This window comes from Balaenoptera ricei, chromosome 1 (assembly GCF_028023285.1).
Source record: "Balaenoptera ricei isolate mBalRic1 chromosome 1, mBalRic1.hap2, whole genome shotgun sequence".
NCBI lineage: Eukaryota > Metazoa > Chordata > Mammalia > Artiodactyla > Balaenopteridae > Balaenoptera > Balaenoptera ricei.
The window spans coordinates 28,582,464-28,596,457 of NC_082639.1; the positions used below are offsets into that span (position 1 = coordinate 28,582,464).

The 13,994-nt window shown below is 41.0% G+C and overlaps 1 protein-coding gene across 4 annotated transcripts in view; it reads right to left on the bottom strand.

Moving 5' to 3' along the window:
* KIAA0319L (KIAA0319 like) overlaps positions 1-13,994 on the bottom strand; it is a 107,452-nt gene that overhangs the window by 56,983 nt on the left and 36,475 nt on the right. For all 4 annotated transcript variants that reach the window (XM_059918978.1, XM_059918969.1, XM_059918988.1 and 1 more), the window contains exon 3: positions 12,380-12,894. In XM_059918978.1, the coding sequence (XP_059774961.1) occupies positions 12,380-12,894 (515 nt within the window). The remainder of the gene's footprint in view (positions 1-12,379; positions 12,895-13,994) is intronic.

Genomic DNA, 13,994 nt, shown 5'->3' on the forward strand with positions numbered 1-13,994 from the left:
ATACAATGGAACACTATTCAGTAATTAAAAGAACCAACTACTGACACATACTACAACAAGGATGAACATCAAGACATTATGCTAAGTGAAAGAAGCCAGACACAGAAGACTACATGTTGCATGGTTCCATTCACATGAAAAGTCCAGAAAAGGCAAAATTTACAGAGACAGCAGATTAGGGGATACCTGGGGTTAGGGGTGGGAGTAGGAATGGCACAAGGGAACTTTTGGGCAAATGAGCACCAGGGAAGTTTTGGGGGTTATGGAAATGTTAACTAACTGGTTGTGGTTATGATATACAACTCTATACATTTACTAAATTCACTGAATTGTACACTTATAAGGAATGGGTTTTATGGTACGTAAATTATACCTCAATAAAATTGTTAAAAAGAAGAGTACATAGGGGACTTCCCTGGTGGCGCAGTGGTTAAGAATCTGCCTGCCAATGCAGGGGACACGGGTTCGAGCCCTGGTCCGGGAAGATCCCACATGCCACGGAGCAACTAAGCCCGTGCGCCACAACTACTGAGCCTGCGCTCTAGAGCCTGCGAGCCACAACTACTGAGCCTGTGTGCCACAACTACTGAGCCCACGTGCCACAACTACTGAAGCCCACACGCCTAGAGCCCATGCTCTGCAACAAGAGAAGCCACCGCAATGAGAAGCCCGTGCACCACAACGAAGAGTAGCCCACGCTTGCTGCGACTAGAGAAAGCCTGCACGCAGCAACGAAGACCCAAAGCAGCCAAAAATAAAAAAATAAAATAAATTTATAAAAAAAAGAGTACATAATGTAAATATGATTCTGTTTATTTAAAAACCCTAGAAAATCTATAATAACCTAAAGCAGATCAGTGGTTGCCTAGGAATAAGGGAAGGAGTGGGAAAGACATTACAAAGGGACAGGAGAAAATTTGGGGGGTAATGATATGTTATCTTTTTTGTGGTGATGGTTTTATGGGTATATACATATGTCAAAAATAATCAAATTGTACACTTTAACATATACAGTTTAGGGAATTCCCTAGTGGTCCAGTGGTTAGGACTCTGCGTTTCCACTGCAGGAGGCACAGGTTTGATCCCTGGTCAGGGAACTAAGATCCCGCAAGCTGCACAGCGTGGCCAATAAATAAACAAATAAACCATTAAAAAAAAAACATGTAAAGTTTATGATATGTCAATTATACTTCAATAAAGCTGCTTTTAAAAAGTATGGTATCCACAGAAAAGCAAACATTCCATTCAGTGTAGCTGGAGTGGAAAGTAGAAAGGAGTAACAAAAGAGCCATTCATGCAGCCAAAAATGTATTGTTAATGGCTGCACTATGTCACTTTCCCCTTATTAGATAGACTGCTCCCACTTTTTAATTAAATAAATACCAGCTCACCATTGTGAGTGAAGCTCCTTCTTTATTAAGGAATTACTGCTTTAGAATAAATTCCCAGAAGTAGAAGCATAGGAATATTTTTAAGTAAGGCAGGCAGATTTTTATTTTTAAAGAAAGCTTGTTTATTATTATTATTATTTAGTTATTTTTAAAGAAATAGGAAAAGGAGATATGGAGCAAATTATTTTACTTTAGAAACTATGAAGTAATACTGAAAATTTTCAGAAATGGTATAGGGTCAGGGAGACTTGGGTGGAATTTCCTTGGGACAATTTTTTCTGGCACTTGACAGAAATCATAAAAACTAATCCAATTGTGAACAAACTGTAAGTCATAAATCATGCCCCAGATGGATACACCTGTTTTTTCTTCAAGGAAGCTTTATTTAGAATGATGCGGCTTCCCTGGTGGCGCAGTGGTTGAGAATCTGCCTGCCAATGCAGGGGACACGGGTTCGAGCCCTGGTCTGGGAAGATCCCACATGCCGCAGAGCAACTGGGCCCGTGAGCCACAATTACTGAGCCTGCGCGTCTGGAGCCTGTGTTCCGCAACAAGAGAGGCCACGATAGTGAGAGGCCCGCGCACCGCGATGAAGAGTGGCCCCCGCTTGCCACAACTAGAGAAAGCCCTCGCACAGAAACGAAGACCCAACGCAGCCATAAATAAAAATAAATAAATAAAATTAAAAAAAAAAAAAAAGAATGATGAAAGGTTTCTATTCACATTCTTTTTCTCCATCTCTTCATTTCTCTCTCCCTCCTTCTCCCTCTTCCTCCTCTCTCCTTCTTCCCTGCCTCCACTCTGGGGCTACCCTCTCCAAATACAGCAAGCCAGCCCCAGTGATTAATACCATAATTCAAAATGACAAAAAATATCCTCCATCATGAGCTATTCTGTTTTGAGTAGGAGCCTGCAGGGCACACACAGGATGTTCATGCTTATCCAGGTAGTATCACCACAGACCAGGTAGGAGCCCTCCTTGGTAAGACACATGCTACACTAGTGCCTACTTAATATTAAAAAATGACTCACAAAAATTCAGCTTTCAACATATTTTTATTTGAGACACAATTGTATTAAAATAAAACAAGGGACTTCCCTGGTGGCGCAGTGGTTAAGAATCCACCTGCCAATGCAGGGAACATGGGTTTGATCTCTGGTCCAGGAAGATCCCACATGCCGTGGAGCAACTAAGCCCATGCACCACAACTACTGAGCCTGCGCTCTAGAGCCCGTGAGCCACAACTACTGAAGCCCTCACGCCCTAGAGCCCGCGCGCCACAACTACTGAGCCCACGTGCTGCAACTACTGAAGCCCACACACCTAGAGTCCGTGCTCTGCAACAGGAGAAGCCACCGCAATGAGAAACCCGTGCACTGCAACGAAGAGTAGCTCCCACTCGCTGCAACTAGAGAAAGCCTGCATGTAGCAATGAAGACTCAATGCAGCCAAAAAGAAAACAAAACTATTATTGTCACTAACAAAAATCCTACTAGAGGAAAGACAGTATCTTTCTGCAGTAGCAAAGCCAGTGGAGCTGAATGATACATCCCAACCCAATTCTCAATAACATCCCAACCCATATTCTCAGAATATGGCAGGGTTTATCTTTGTAATAGTTAGTTACAAAGTTATGTCTTCTCAGAATCTCCTTGAGAAACTAAGACCACCCATGAAAGGAGAAAGGGGGAGGGAAGACAGGAGTGTTAACTAAGATATGGCTGGTTTTGAGACTGTTTTTCCTGTGGCTCAAGTTCTGCCAATTAGCAAGGAGCTGTTAATGGATCCACAACAAAACCCTCTTCACTTCATAACTTAACTTACAAAGTAGTCAACAAACACATTTTCAAATTCATTTCACACAGTAAAAAAAAACAGATAATCACATCAACAAAAGACAAAGACCACATGATCATCTCAATAGATGCAGAAAAAGCATTTGATAAAATTCAACATCCATTCATGATAAAAACTCCTACCAAAGTGGATATAAAGGGAACATATCTCAACATAATAAAAGCCACTTATGACAAACCCACAGCCAACATAATACTAAACAGTAAAAAGCTGAAAGCCTTCCCACTAAATTCTGGAACAAGACAAGGATGCCCACTCTCATCACTCTATTCAAATACATTGGAAGTCCTAGCCACAGCAATCAGACAAGAAAAAGAAATAACACGTATCCAAATTGGTAGGGAAGAGGTAAAATTGTTATTACATGCAGGTGACATAATACTCTATATAGAAAACCCTGAAGACTCCACACAAAAACTATTAGAACTGATAAATGAATTCAGCAAGGTAGCAGGATACAAGATTAATATACAGAAATCTGTTGGCATTTCTTTACACTAACAATGAAATTATCAGAAAGAGAAGTTTAAAAAATCCCATTTAAAATCACATCATGTGAAGACCAAATACTATAAAACTCTTAGAGGAAAACATAGGAAGAACACTCTCTGACATAAATTGCAGCAAGATCTTTTTTGATCCACCTCCTAGAGTAATGAAAATAAAAATAAAAATAAACCAATGGGACCTAATGAAACTTAAAGGCTTTTGCATAGCAAAGGAAACCATAAACAAAGCGAAAAGACAACCCACAGAATGGGAGAAAATATTTGCAAACGAAGCAAACAACAAGGGATTAATCTCCAAAATATACAAACAGCTCATACAGCTCAATATCAAAAAAAAACAAAACAAACAACCCAATCAAAAAATGGGCAGAAGACCTAAACAGACACTTCTCCAAAGAAGACAAACAGATGGCCAACAGGCACATGAAAAGATGCTCCACATAGCTAATTATTAGAGAAATGCAAATCAAAACTACAATGAGGTATCACCTCACACCAGTCAGAATGGCCATCATCAAAACTCTAATAAATGCTGGAGAGGGTGTGAAGAAAAGGGAACCCTCCTACACTGTTGGGGGGGGGGGATGTAAATTGGTGCAGCCACTACAGAGAGCAGTATGGAGGTTCCTTAAAAAACTAAAAATAGAACTACCATATGATCCAGCAATCCCACTCCTGGGCAGATATCTGGAGAAAACCATAATTCAAGAAGATACATGCACCCCAGTGTTCACTGCAGCACTATTTACAATAGCCAGAACATGGAAGCAACCTAAATGTCCATCGATAGATGAATGGATAAAGAAGATGTGGTACATATATACAATGGAATATTACTCAGCCATAAAAAAAGAACAAAATAATGCCATTTGCAGCAAACATGGATGGACCTAGAGATTGTCATACTGAGTGAAATAAGTCAGACACAGAAAGACAAGTATCATATGATGTCACTTATATGTGGAATGGAATCTAAAAAAAAGGGTACAAATGAACTTATTTACAATACAGAAGTAGAGTCACGGATATAGAAAACAAACTTATGGTTACCAGGGGATGGGGAGGGGGATAAACTGGGAGATTGGGATTGACATATATACAACATCTTATAATAAACTATAATGGAAAAGAATTTTAAAAAGAATGTAGATACATATATTTATATATATATATGTATAGATATATACATTTATACATAACCAACTCACTTTGGTGTACACCTGAAACTAACATGATAAATCAACTGTACTTCAATAAAAAAAAAAAACCCATATAATCAGATAAAAGAACCAGAAGATGTAGAAGATTAGAGGAGAAAGTGTGCAGGTATAGTGAGAAAAAAATAAGGAAAAAGTATTATGGTTCAGGCACTAATACTTTTGAAAAAGGAAAAGTACAATAGCAGGGATTTTTGCATACCCACACACAACAAGGAAACAGGCTGCCCAGTTTTTCTCTTGATGCAACAAGCCACTCATGTAAGATTAGAAAGGCGGGGGTTGGGGGGTGTTGAGGGAGCACTTAGTGAATATATGCACACAGTACAGGAAGGGCCTAGGTCAGTGACGGGTGAGATTCCACAAAACTTGTCCAGGCCAGAGGGCTGGAAGGGGGTCTGGGGCTGAAAAATCTTTGGTGTCTGCTGCTCAGATAACTGAGAATGAGAATCTGGAGAAAACTAGGTCCTGAGAGAGTCCAAATTTGTCAGGAAGTAATAATAGCCAGAAGAATAAATGAACCCTTGGCAAAAATTTCACAAGCCTAAAGGATTAAAGGGAAGATTTTAAAACAAAAACCAAAAGAAAGCAACCAAGCAAAAAACCTTAAAAAACAAACCAAAACAAAACAAAAATATAGATGAAGGGAAAGAGAACTGCTTGGGTTTCTGTCCTTGGTTATGCAAGGCTCTTCTCTGTTGCTGCCCACACCCCACGCCTCTACCTTGGGGTAAGAGGTAAGTAAGTTCCAACCTTCTGTAAAGTCAGCACAAGAGTTTTCCTTGGGGATAAAAGGCAGCAGAGAGGTGTCCAAGAGCTTGGCCCACTTATCCTTCTCAGTCATCTGTTCTACAGAAAGCCACCGGCTTGCAGGGGTTGAAATGCTGTAATATTGACTAGAAACAGGGAAATGGTGCCAGTAGAGAAGGGAGCACCTCAGTCTTTCTAAAGTCAAACCTTACGTGTGGGGATACCTAATTGGACCTTCATTCCCTGGGCTCAAAGAGAACACTCCTCCTTTCACAAAGCAGGATTGGCAGCAATTAATTGCCAGTGGCTCAACTCCTCATACTGTAAATGTGCCAGTACCCAATTAACAAGCCTTCATGCTCCTCCTGCCAACAATTCAGAGGTTCATGATACAGAAAGGATGAAGTACTTAAACCAAGCAGTACAAGCTTCTCCTTCTCTAAGCTGAGAAAGGGGAATAAATTGATGACATTCCTTTCCACTTCTGGAATTGCTGAAGGTCCACAATACCTACTCTTGAATGCAATATATATGTTTTCAAAAGAATGAAAAATGCTACTGACAACCCCATGCGTTTGCAACTCTGCAGGTATTTCAGGCAAGACAAGAGTAATTCATGATACAATTTCTTCCTCCTTTGGATGCAGACTTGCTTGACTTACCTTAGTGAAAACAGTACAAACTAAAATTTTAGTACAAACTATTGCTGCTAGTCAGTCATCCCTAATTAGAAGGAGATCTGCAGTGCATACATTTCTTTTACTCTCCCTAATGTATTGAGCAGAAGTTTGAACTCCAAGTCCTCTCCTAAAAGAAATGCCTAGCAATTAACTATTCTGAATGTACAAGGAGTTCCTACCACCCTTCCAGAGCTATCCATGGCCTTCAGCATGAGAATCAAGCTTCTAAGCATGGCATATAAGGTCAAATGTAACTTGTCTGGATCTGAAGACTTCACTTAGCCCCATTTTTCAGCAATGCTTGCAGTTCCCAACATGTGATGCCAAATGCCTATGTGCGACACTGCACAAAGACCACTCCCACTCCTAGGGCTTCAAAGTTCAACTTCAATATCCATGTTAGATCATAAAGCCTGAGATCCTGTTCACTAGCAGCAATTTATTGCCACTGCCTATGACTGGTGAACAACAAGAAAAAGAACTCCCCAGCCAACACAACTTCAGGATCCTCCCTCCAGCATATACCTGAATTTCGTAAGGCCTAAGTTTGAGTTTTTATCATCTTCCAGAAGACCGTCAGGCCTAAATCTACAATAGTTCTAATTTTACTGGTCCAATTTTATTGATCATAATTATCCTGTGGTGTGCTAGAGCCAGGTCATATGCCGACTGTGTTCATCTCTGCCAACTCTGTGCTCAGTGACTTCATGTTGGTAGCTTGAAATTGGTCATGGTGGTAGTATTTACACCATGAAAACTGGCAAAGTCTACAACTCAGGGCTTGACTTTGTTTTCTGGGGGAAAACCCAGTTGTGAACCATTTACCACACCACACTGTTATCCCTACAATGATCTATATACTTCCTCTCCTTTAAAACCCAACCTCCTTTTCTTCCAAATATTCAATTCAAATGATCAGAAAGTCACCTTGTACGCTCAATCATTTCATGTTTTGTTCCCTATACCTCCTGCAGGAGAGGCTACATAAATTTTCAGGATCTGGTGCAAAATGAAAATGTGGGCTTCCATGTTCAAAAATTAAGAATTTCAAGCTAATGAGAGTAGAGCATTAAATCAAGAACAAGGCCTTTCTAAGTGTGGGGACTGCACAGGTCACATGCCCATAAAGTGATCCCTGACCTCCTACTTTTTTTTTTTTGGCCGTACCACATGGCACGTGGGATGTTAGTTCCCCGAGCAGGGATCGAACCCAAGCCCCATGCATTGGAAGCTTGGAGTCTTAACCACTGGACCACCGGGGAAGTCCCTGACCTCCTATTCTTAAGTGTAAGCCTGCCCTCCCCTGAGGATACTGTTTCCCATCTATCTCTGCAATATGATGGCTACTTATTCTCCCACATTTTAGGATTAAAGGTAGGTTGCTATTTTATTTGCTCCCCTTCTCAATGCCTTTGCAAATCATTACTCTTCTATCTTCTTTGTAAAAACCTCTTCTCCTTTGCTATCTTGCTGCACAATACTTCAACTCTCATCATAGCTGTCATCTCTCAACTTACTCATTACTCCTTCTACTTTACTGATGGCTTTGACATCTGGATCTCAAAATTCCTCTTCACTGCAAGTCTTGCCTCAAGAGTAAGCAGATTAAGAAGACAGACTCCGGATAGAATCAGACTGCTGGGTTCAAGTCTTGGTACTACCACATATAGCTATGTTGCCATGTTCCTTAACCTTTCTTTTCCTGAGTTTCCTCATTTATAAAATAAAGATGGTAATAGTAATTCACAGGATTTGTTGCACAGATTAAAAGGGTTGATTCATGTAAAGGGTTTGGAATAGTACCTGACATAGTACTAAGTACATAGTACTTACTAATAGTAGTAAGTACTCAGTAAACATTCGCTACTACTGTTGTCATCATTATCATCATCCTTATTAAAGTCTATCTCAATGTCTACATGGATAACTCATTCAACATGTTCTATGAGCTCCTGTCACCAATAAATTTCTTCTCTGCTCTACCCCAGCAACTCTCTTCCATAGCTTCACCCTAGATCCTCTAATCACCATATCTTCTCCACATCCAGAATATTAAATTCAAATATCTCACTCTCTGACGACTACCTTCTGTCTTTCCAGCACATTTACCTGTCCCCCTATATCTGCTTCCCATCATCGAAACCTCTGAATGCCAAACTCCTCTACTGAATGTCTTTCAGCCCCTCCTATTTTTGTCTCTTTTCCTTTCTTCTTATATCTCTCTTTCATCCACTCTCTTGACAACAACCTCAGTCTCAACGCCCCAATTTCCTTCTATACAAAATTGGCAAAGTTCTAATCTTGGATGAATCAAACTATCAGCCTTTTCTTGACAGGTTTGCTGAGAGCTACTGAGGAGAATCATACAACTATAATTATAAATTCATGGTCTCCACCTTCAATGCCACCCAGCAATCTTTCTATTTCCTTACCTAGTTTACCATCTCCTGCCCCTCACAATGGCCATTTCAGGCCTTTACCACTCTCTCCAGACCGCTCATTTTCCTGCCTACTACCCACCTAACCCCACTCCACCTACCTCTGCTTCTACTTTCAATAAATGATCTATCCCACTTCAGAAAAAAACAAGAATGAGATTAGAACTACCACAATTTCCTCCTATCAAACCCAGAAGTCCACCTTAGCCGCATCTATATCCACCCATTTCTTCCTTCCTATCACAATGAAGGAGATGTCTCTCCTCCTGCTTAAGGCTAATCTTGTGCTCTGTGCTCTGGATTCTTTTTTTTTTAAATAAATTTATTTATTTATTTTTGGCTGCATTGGGTCTTCATTGCTGCACGCAGGCTTTTTGTGTGTGTGCGTGTGTCAGGCACTGCCTTTTTTAAAACTTTTTATTTTGCAAAGTTGCAAACATAGTACAGAGTTCCTAAATACTCTTCACCTTGTTTCTCCTAAGGTTAACATCTTACATATATATTGAAGCCAGAAAATTAACATTCATATAGTACTGTTAACTAATCACCTTATTTGAATATTGCCTGTTTTCCACTGTCTTTTTTCTCGTCCATGACCCATCCAGCATCCAACACTGCATTTAGTTGTATCTCCTTTGTTCTCTCCAGTCTATGACAGTTCTGTCTTTCTTTTTCATGATCTTGACATATTTTAAGACTACTAGTTTTGTAGAAGGTCCTTCCATTTGGGTTTTTTTTTTAACATCTTTATTGGAGTATAATTGCTTTATAATGTTGTGTTAGTTTCTGCTTTATAACAAAGTGAATCAGCTATACATATACATGTATCCCCATATCTCCTCCCTCTTGTGTCTCCCTCCCACCCTCCCTATCCCACCCCTCTAGGTGGTCACAAAGCACTGCGCTGATCTCCCCGTGCTATGTGGCTGCTTCCCACTATCTATTTTACATTTGGTAGCGTATATATGTCCATGCCACTCTCTCACTTCATCTCACCTTACCCTTCCCCCTCCCCGTGTCCTCAAGTTCATTCTCTACGTCTGCGTCTTTATTCCTGTTGCGCGTGGACTTTTTCTCTAGTTGTGGTGAGAGGGAGCTACTCTTCGTTGTGGTGCGGTGGCTTCTCCTTGTGGTGGTTTCTCTTGTTGCGGAGCACAGGCTCTAGGCACGCCGGCTTCAGTAGTTGTGGCTCATGGGCTCTAGAGCACAGGCTCAGTAATTGTGGCACTCGGGCTTAGCTGCTCCGTGGCATGTGGGATCTTCCTGGACCAGGGCTCGAACCCGTGTCCCCTGCATTGGCAGGCGGATTCTCAACCACTGTGCCACCAGGGAAGCCCTGTGCTCTGGATTCTAACCCACCTGCCTTATAAGGCATGGTTCTCAAAGTGTGGTTCCCAGACTAGCAGCATCAGCACTCTAGGAACTTGTTACAAATGCAAATTCTCAGGCCCCACTCTAAACCTACTGAATCAGAAACTTTGGAGCTCGGGCCCAGCAATCTGTTTTTAACGAGGCCTCCAAGTGATTCTGACACTTGTTAAAGTTTGAGAACCTCAGCTCTGAGGGAGTATTTATCATTTATCCCCTTTCCCGTATCTTCAACTGCCTTCTTTAGTGAGATGGTTCCCTTGCCTGAAGAGCCTCCTACTTGATTGCTCCAGGTACATTCTTGCACTTCTCCAGTCTACTCACCACACAGTAACATATCTGATCATTTCATTCCCTGCTTAAGATAAACTAATACTTTAAGAAGGTCTCAAGGTTCTGCACACCTCTGAAGCCTGTTCTTTCTCCACTAGCTCTCCTGCTCTGTCTGCCAAGCAAGACCAGTCTCTCCCAACTTCCTGATCTTCCAGTGTTCTAGGGCACCTAACAAACTTTGCAATTGTTATTCCTTCTGCCTGAATTACTCTTTGCCTGTTTCTTTTCCGAACTCCTACTTCTACTTTAAGTCTCAGCTTAAGCTTTCCTTACTTAGGGTGGCCTAACTTTACCCCTCAGTCTCGATTAGGTCTCCATTAGATGCTCTTATAGCACTCACTTACCCTCTCATAATGTGCATCAAGCTTATAATTATTTAATTATCATAAATGTCATGTCTATTTTCCTTGTCAGAGGGTAAGCTCCATTAGCACAGGAATCATGATCTTATTTGCTATAATATTCCTAGTGCCTTGCTTTTAGTACAGGACCTTGCAGATAGTAAATGTGTAACCAAGCCTTTGCATACACTGGATCTCCCTCCAGAATGTTTTTTATTACCTTTAAACCCCTAGTGAAATCCTACACATGCTTCAAGAAATAAGTTAAGCATCTCAGTGAAGTCTTCCCTGTACATACACATCACCTGCCTGCTCAGGAGGATCACTTCTTCTTTTGTGTTCCTACTGTTCTTAAATCAACTAATGCAATAATTATATACTACCATAAATACCCATCTTCATGCCTGAGTCTCCACTAGACTGTAAACTCCCTGAGGGCACAGATCATGTCTTGTTTACCTTTATATCTCTACTGCTTAGAAAAGTACCTGACATTTATAATAGATGTCCATAAATGTTTATGGGCATGTTGAAACTAACACTGTATCTCTAATATTGCACTGAAAGATTTTTTCTTAATATTAAATTTGGGTTCCAATTCTAACTTTGTTATTCATTAGCTGTATGATCAAATTGTTTAACCTCTTTGGGCCTCAGTTCCCTCACTAGTAAAACGAGGCTAATAATACACACTTGGAAATACTGCTATGAAAATTAAACAAAATGACATAATATAATGATTAGCACACACAGTGCCTAGCATGTAGTAGCCTCCCTACTATGGCTTCTACTTGATAGAGACAACTAGGACAAAAAAATACAAAAATAAGTCACAGCAATCAAGGGAGAATGAGCACAGAGTGAGTCATTCCTTTTAATCATTCGCCCAGGAAGATGAACAATGAAGAAACATAATAAGCAGAATAAACTCTACCGGTGGTATCTCCCTTGGCATACAAAGCTTGGTAAGAATTCACCCGAGACCTCTTGGCTAATGGCCACATCCAGTGCCCCAGCCCGGCAGGTCAGGTCTTAATCTGCAATACCAGGCATGGTTACTTCAGAGTGGAATAGAAACCACCTCATAAGGAATGTGTTTACAGGAGGGAGATGGGGGAGGAGGAGGAGAACTTGACTGCAACCACATCAATCAAGTGTTTTGCAATCTGGCAGAAAACACTGCAGAATTGTTGGTGGAGACTAACACCCACACAACTGCACTTACCTGTAGCCAAGAACCAGCTTAGACTAGATAATGAGCAGCTTTCTGCTTTTACCAAAACAATGGTCAGACTTGCACAGAAAGAACATCTCTAAGGTCAAATTACCTTGAACATCTGGGCAGCACCACCTACCAAGATGACACCAAGCAGCTTTATACATACACTCCTCAGCCTATGAGCACTGCCCACAAGCACCAGCTTCATAGCTCGTGTATGCCAAATGTAAAAGCAGATTAACAGTTTCTTTGCTCCTTATTCATAATATGCTTACCTCTGCAGAGCTAGTGGTATTCAGATCACCTCGTTCATTCATTTTAGAAGGCTGTGTCACTGTAGCTACTTCTTCACTGGGACTCTCTCTCTTCCGAAGCTTCCTGTTGAAGCTCTGTTGGTCACTGGAAGATAAAGTAGGTCTGAGTGTAGTTCTGGGTGGGCTCTGCCTCCTCCAAGATACCCTGCTCCAACCTAACCCCAGAATATGTGGTACATCATCTTCAGGTAGAAAGTCCAAGTCATCTGCAATTTGGAATTTTTTAAAAAACACCAGCATAGAATTGGAAGAGTCTGTCCTAAAAGTCTGGCAGCTCTGGGGCCTGCTGCAGTCTGCCTGAATGCACATCCCTTCTAACCACCAAAAGGCATGACAGGCAGAGTCCTGGCAGCAGGCAGCCCAACATGTCTGGAGAGAGGGGGTTCCTTCAAGAAGCCGGAGGTGATTTTCTCCCCCAGATCTCAGGCCAACTCCAAATTGTGTCTTCGCCTGCTGGCACCTGCTCTCCTTGGCATCTAAAAACAAAGAATGAAAACATTTAAAAATGAAATAAAAACAGAGACTACAGCTCTGTAAAGAGTCCTGAATACCAACATTTGAGGCTATTTTGAAGACTGGTTTTTAAGAGGGTGGGAAAGCTGTCTAGTAAGTGGAATAAAAGACACAAAAGAGAGAGTTTTTTGGCTCAGGATATTTTAGCTTGTAGAAGTACTGCTCCACATTCATCACTGGCTCCCCTCCTCAATGAGTCCCTTGCATGTAGACCTTTTAAACAGAACTCCAGTTCATGAAACAGAAAAAACAAAACAAAAGAGCTCTTCTGATGTAAGTGTACCGAAGGATGGGGGCAGAGTCCCACCACTTGACCTCACATTCACCTCCAAGGCATTTCTCAGGGACAGTATGAAGATTATGGGACCAGAAGAGCAGCCAGCTGAAGAAGATGGAGTACTCTGCCCACTGAACTGGTAGCAACACAAATTGAGTACTCTTGACCTATTGCAGGATTCAGGTTCATCCATTCTCTAATCAATGGTTTGCCAAAGTCAGGTGGTTTTGCATATCACAGCATCAACCAGAGCAGTAGTCAGTCAAGCTTACCAAAAATTTTAATCATGAGAGGTATTCTGCTAGAATGAACTTCTTAATGATAAGCCGTGTCATAATAAGAAATATTGGAGGCTAACACAGCATTGTAAAGCAACCATACTCCAATAAAAATTAATTAAAAAAAAAAGAAAAAGAAATAAAGGAATAGAAGTACAACAGTGACCTACTGTGGTTAACCTAGATAACATGGTCCAAAATTCCGGCTAACGTTGCTTACAGATAAACTTTTGAGCCATTGAATGTTTTCAGGCATGGTATTGATTTTCCTGAAATATCACCTCATTTGTGTTTTCTTAGACGAAATAAAGTCAAAGCATGCTCTGAATTAAAGTTTTTATACAGAGTTCATTTTAAGGTCTCAGTTATATAGGTGTCTGTAACCAACTATGGTCAGGGTTATACAAGGCCAGACCAGGATGAGGCAAGGGAGATGCCTCGGGCACACTCTTAAGAGTACTCACTCTTAGAGTCATGAAGTGCTCACTCTTAGAGTCATGTAAGTGCA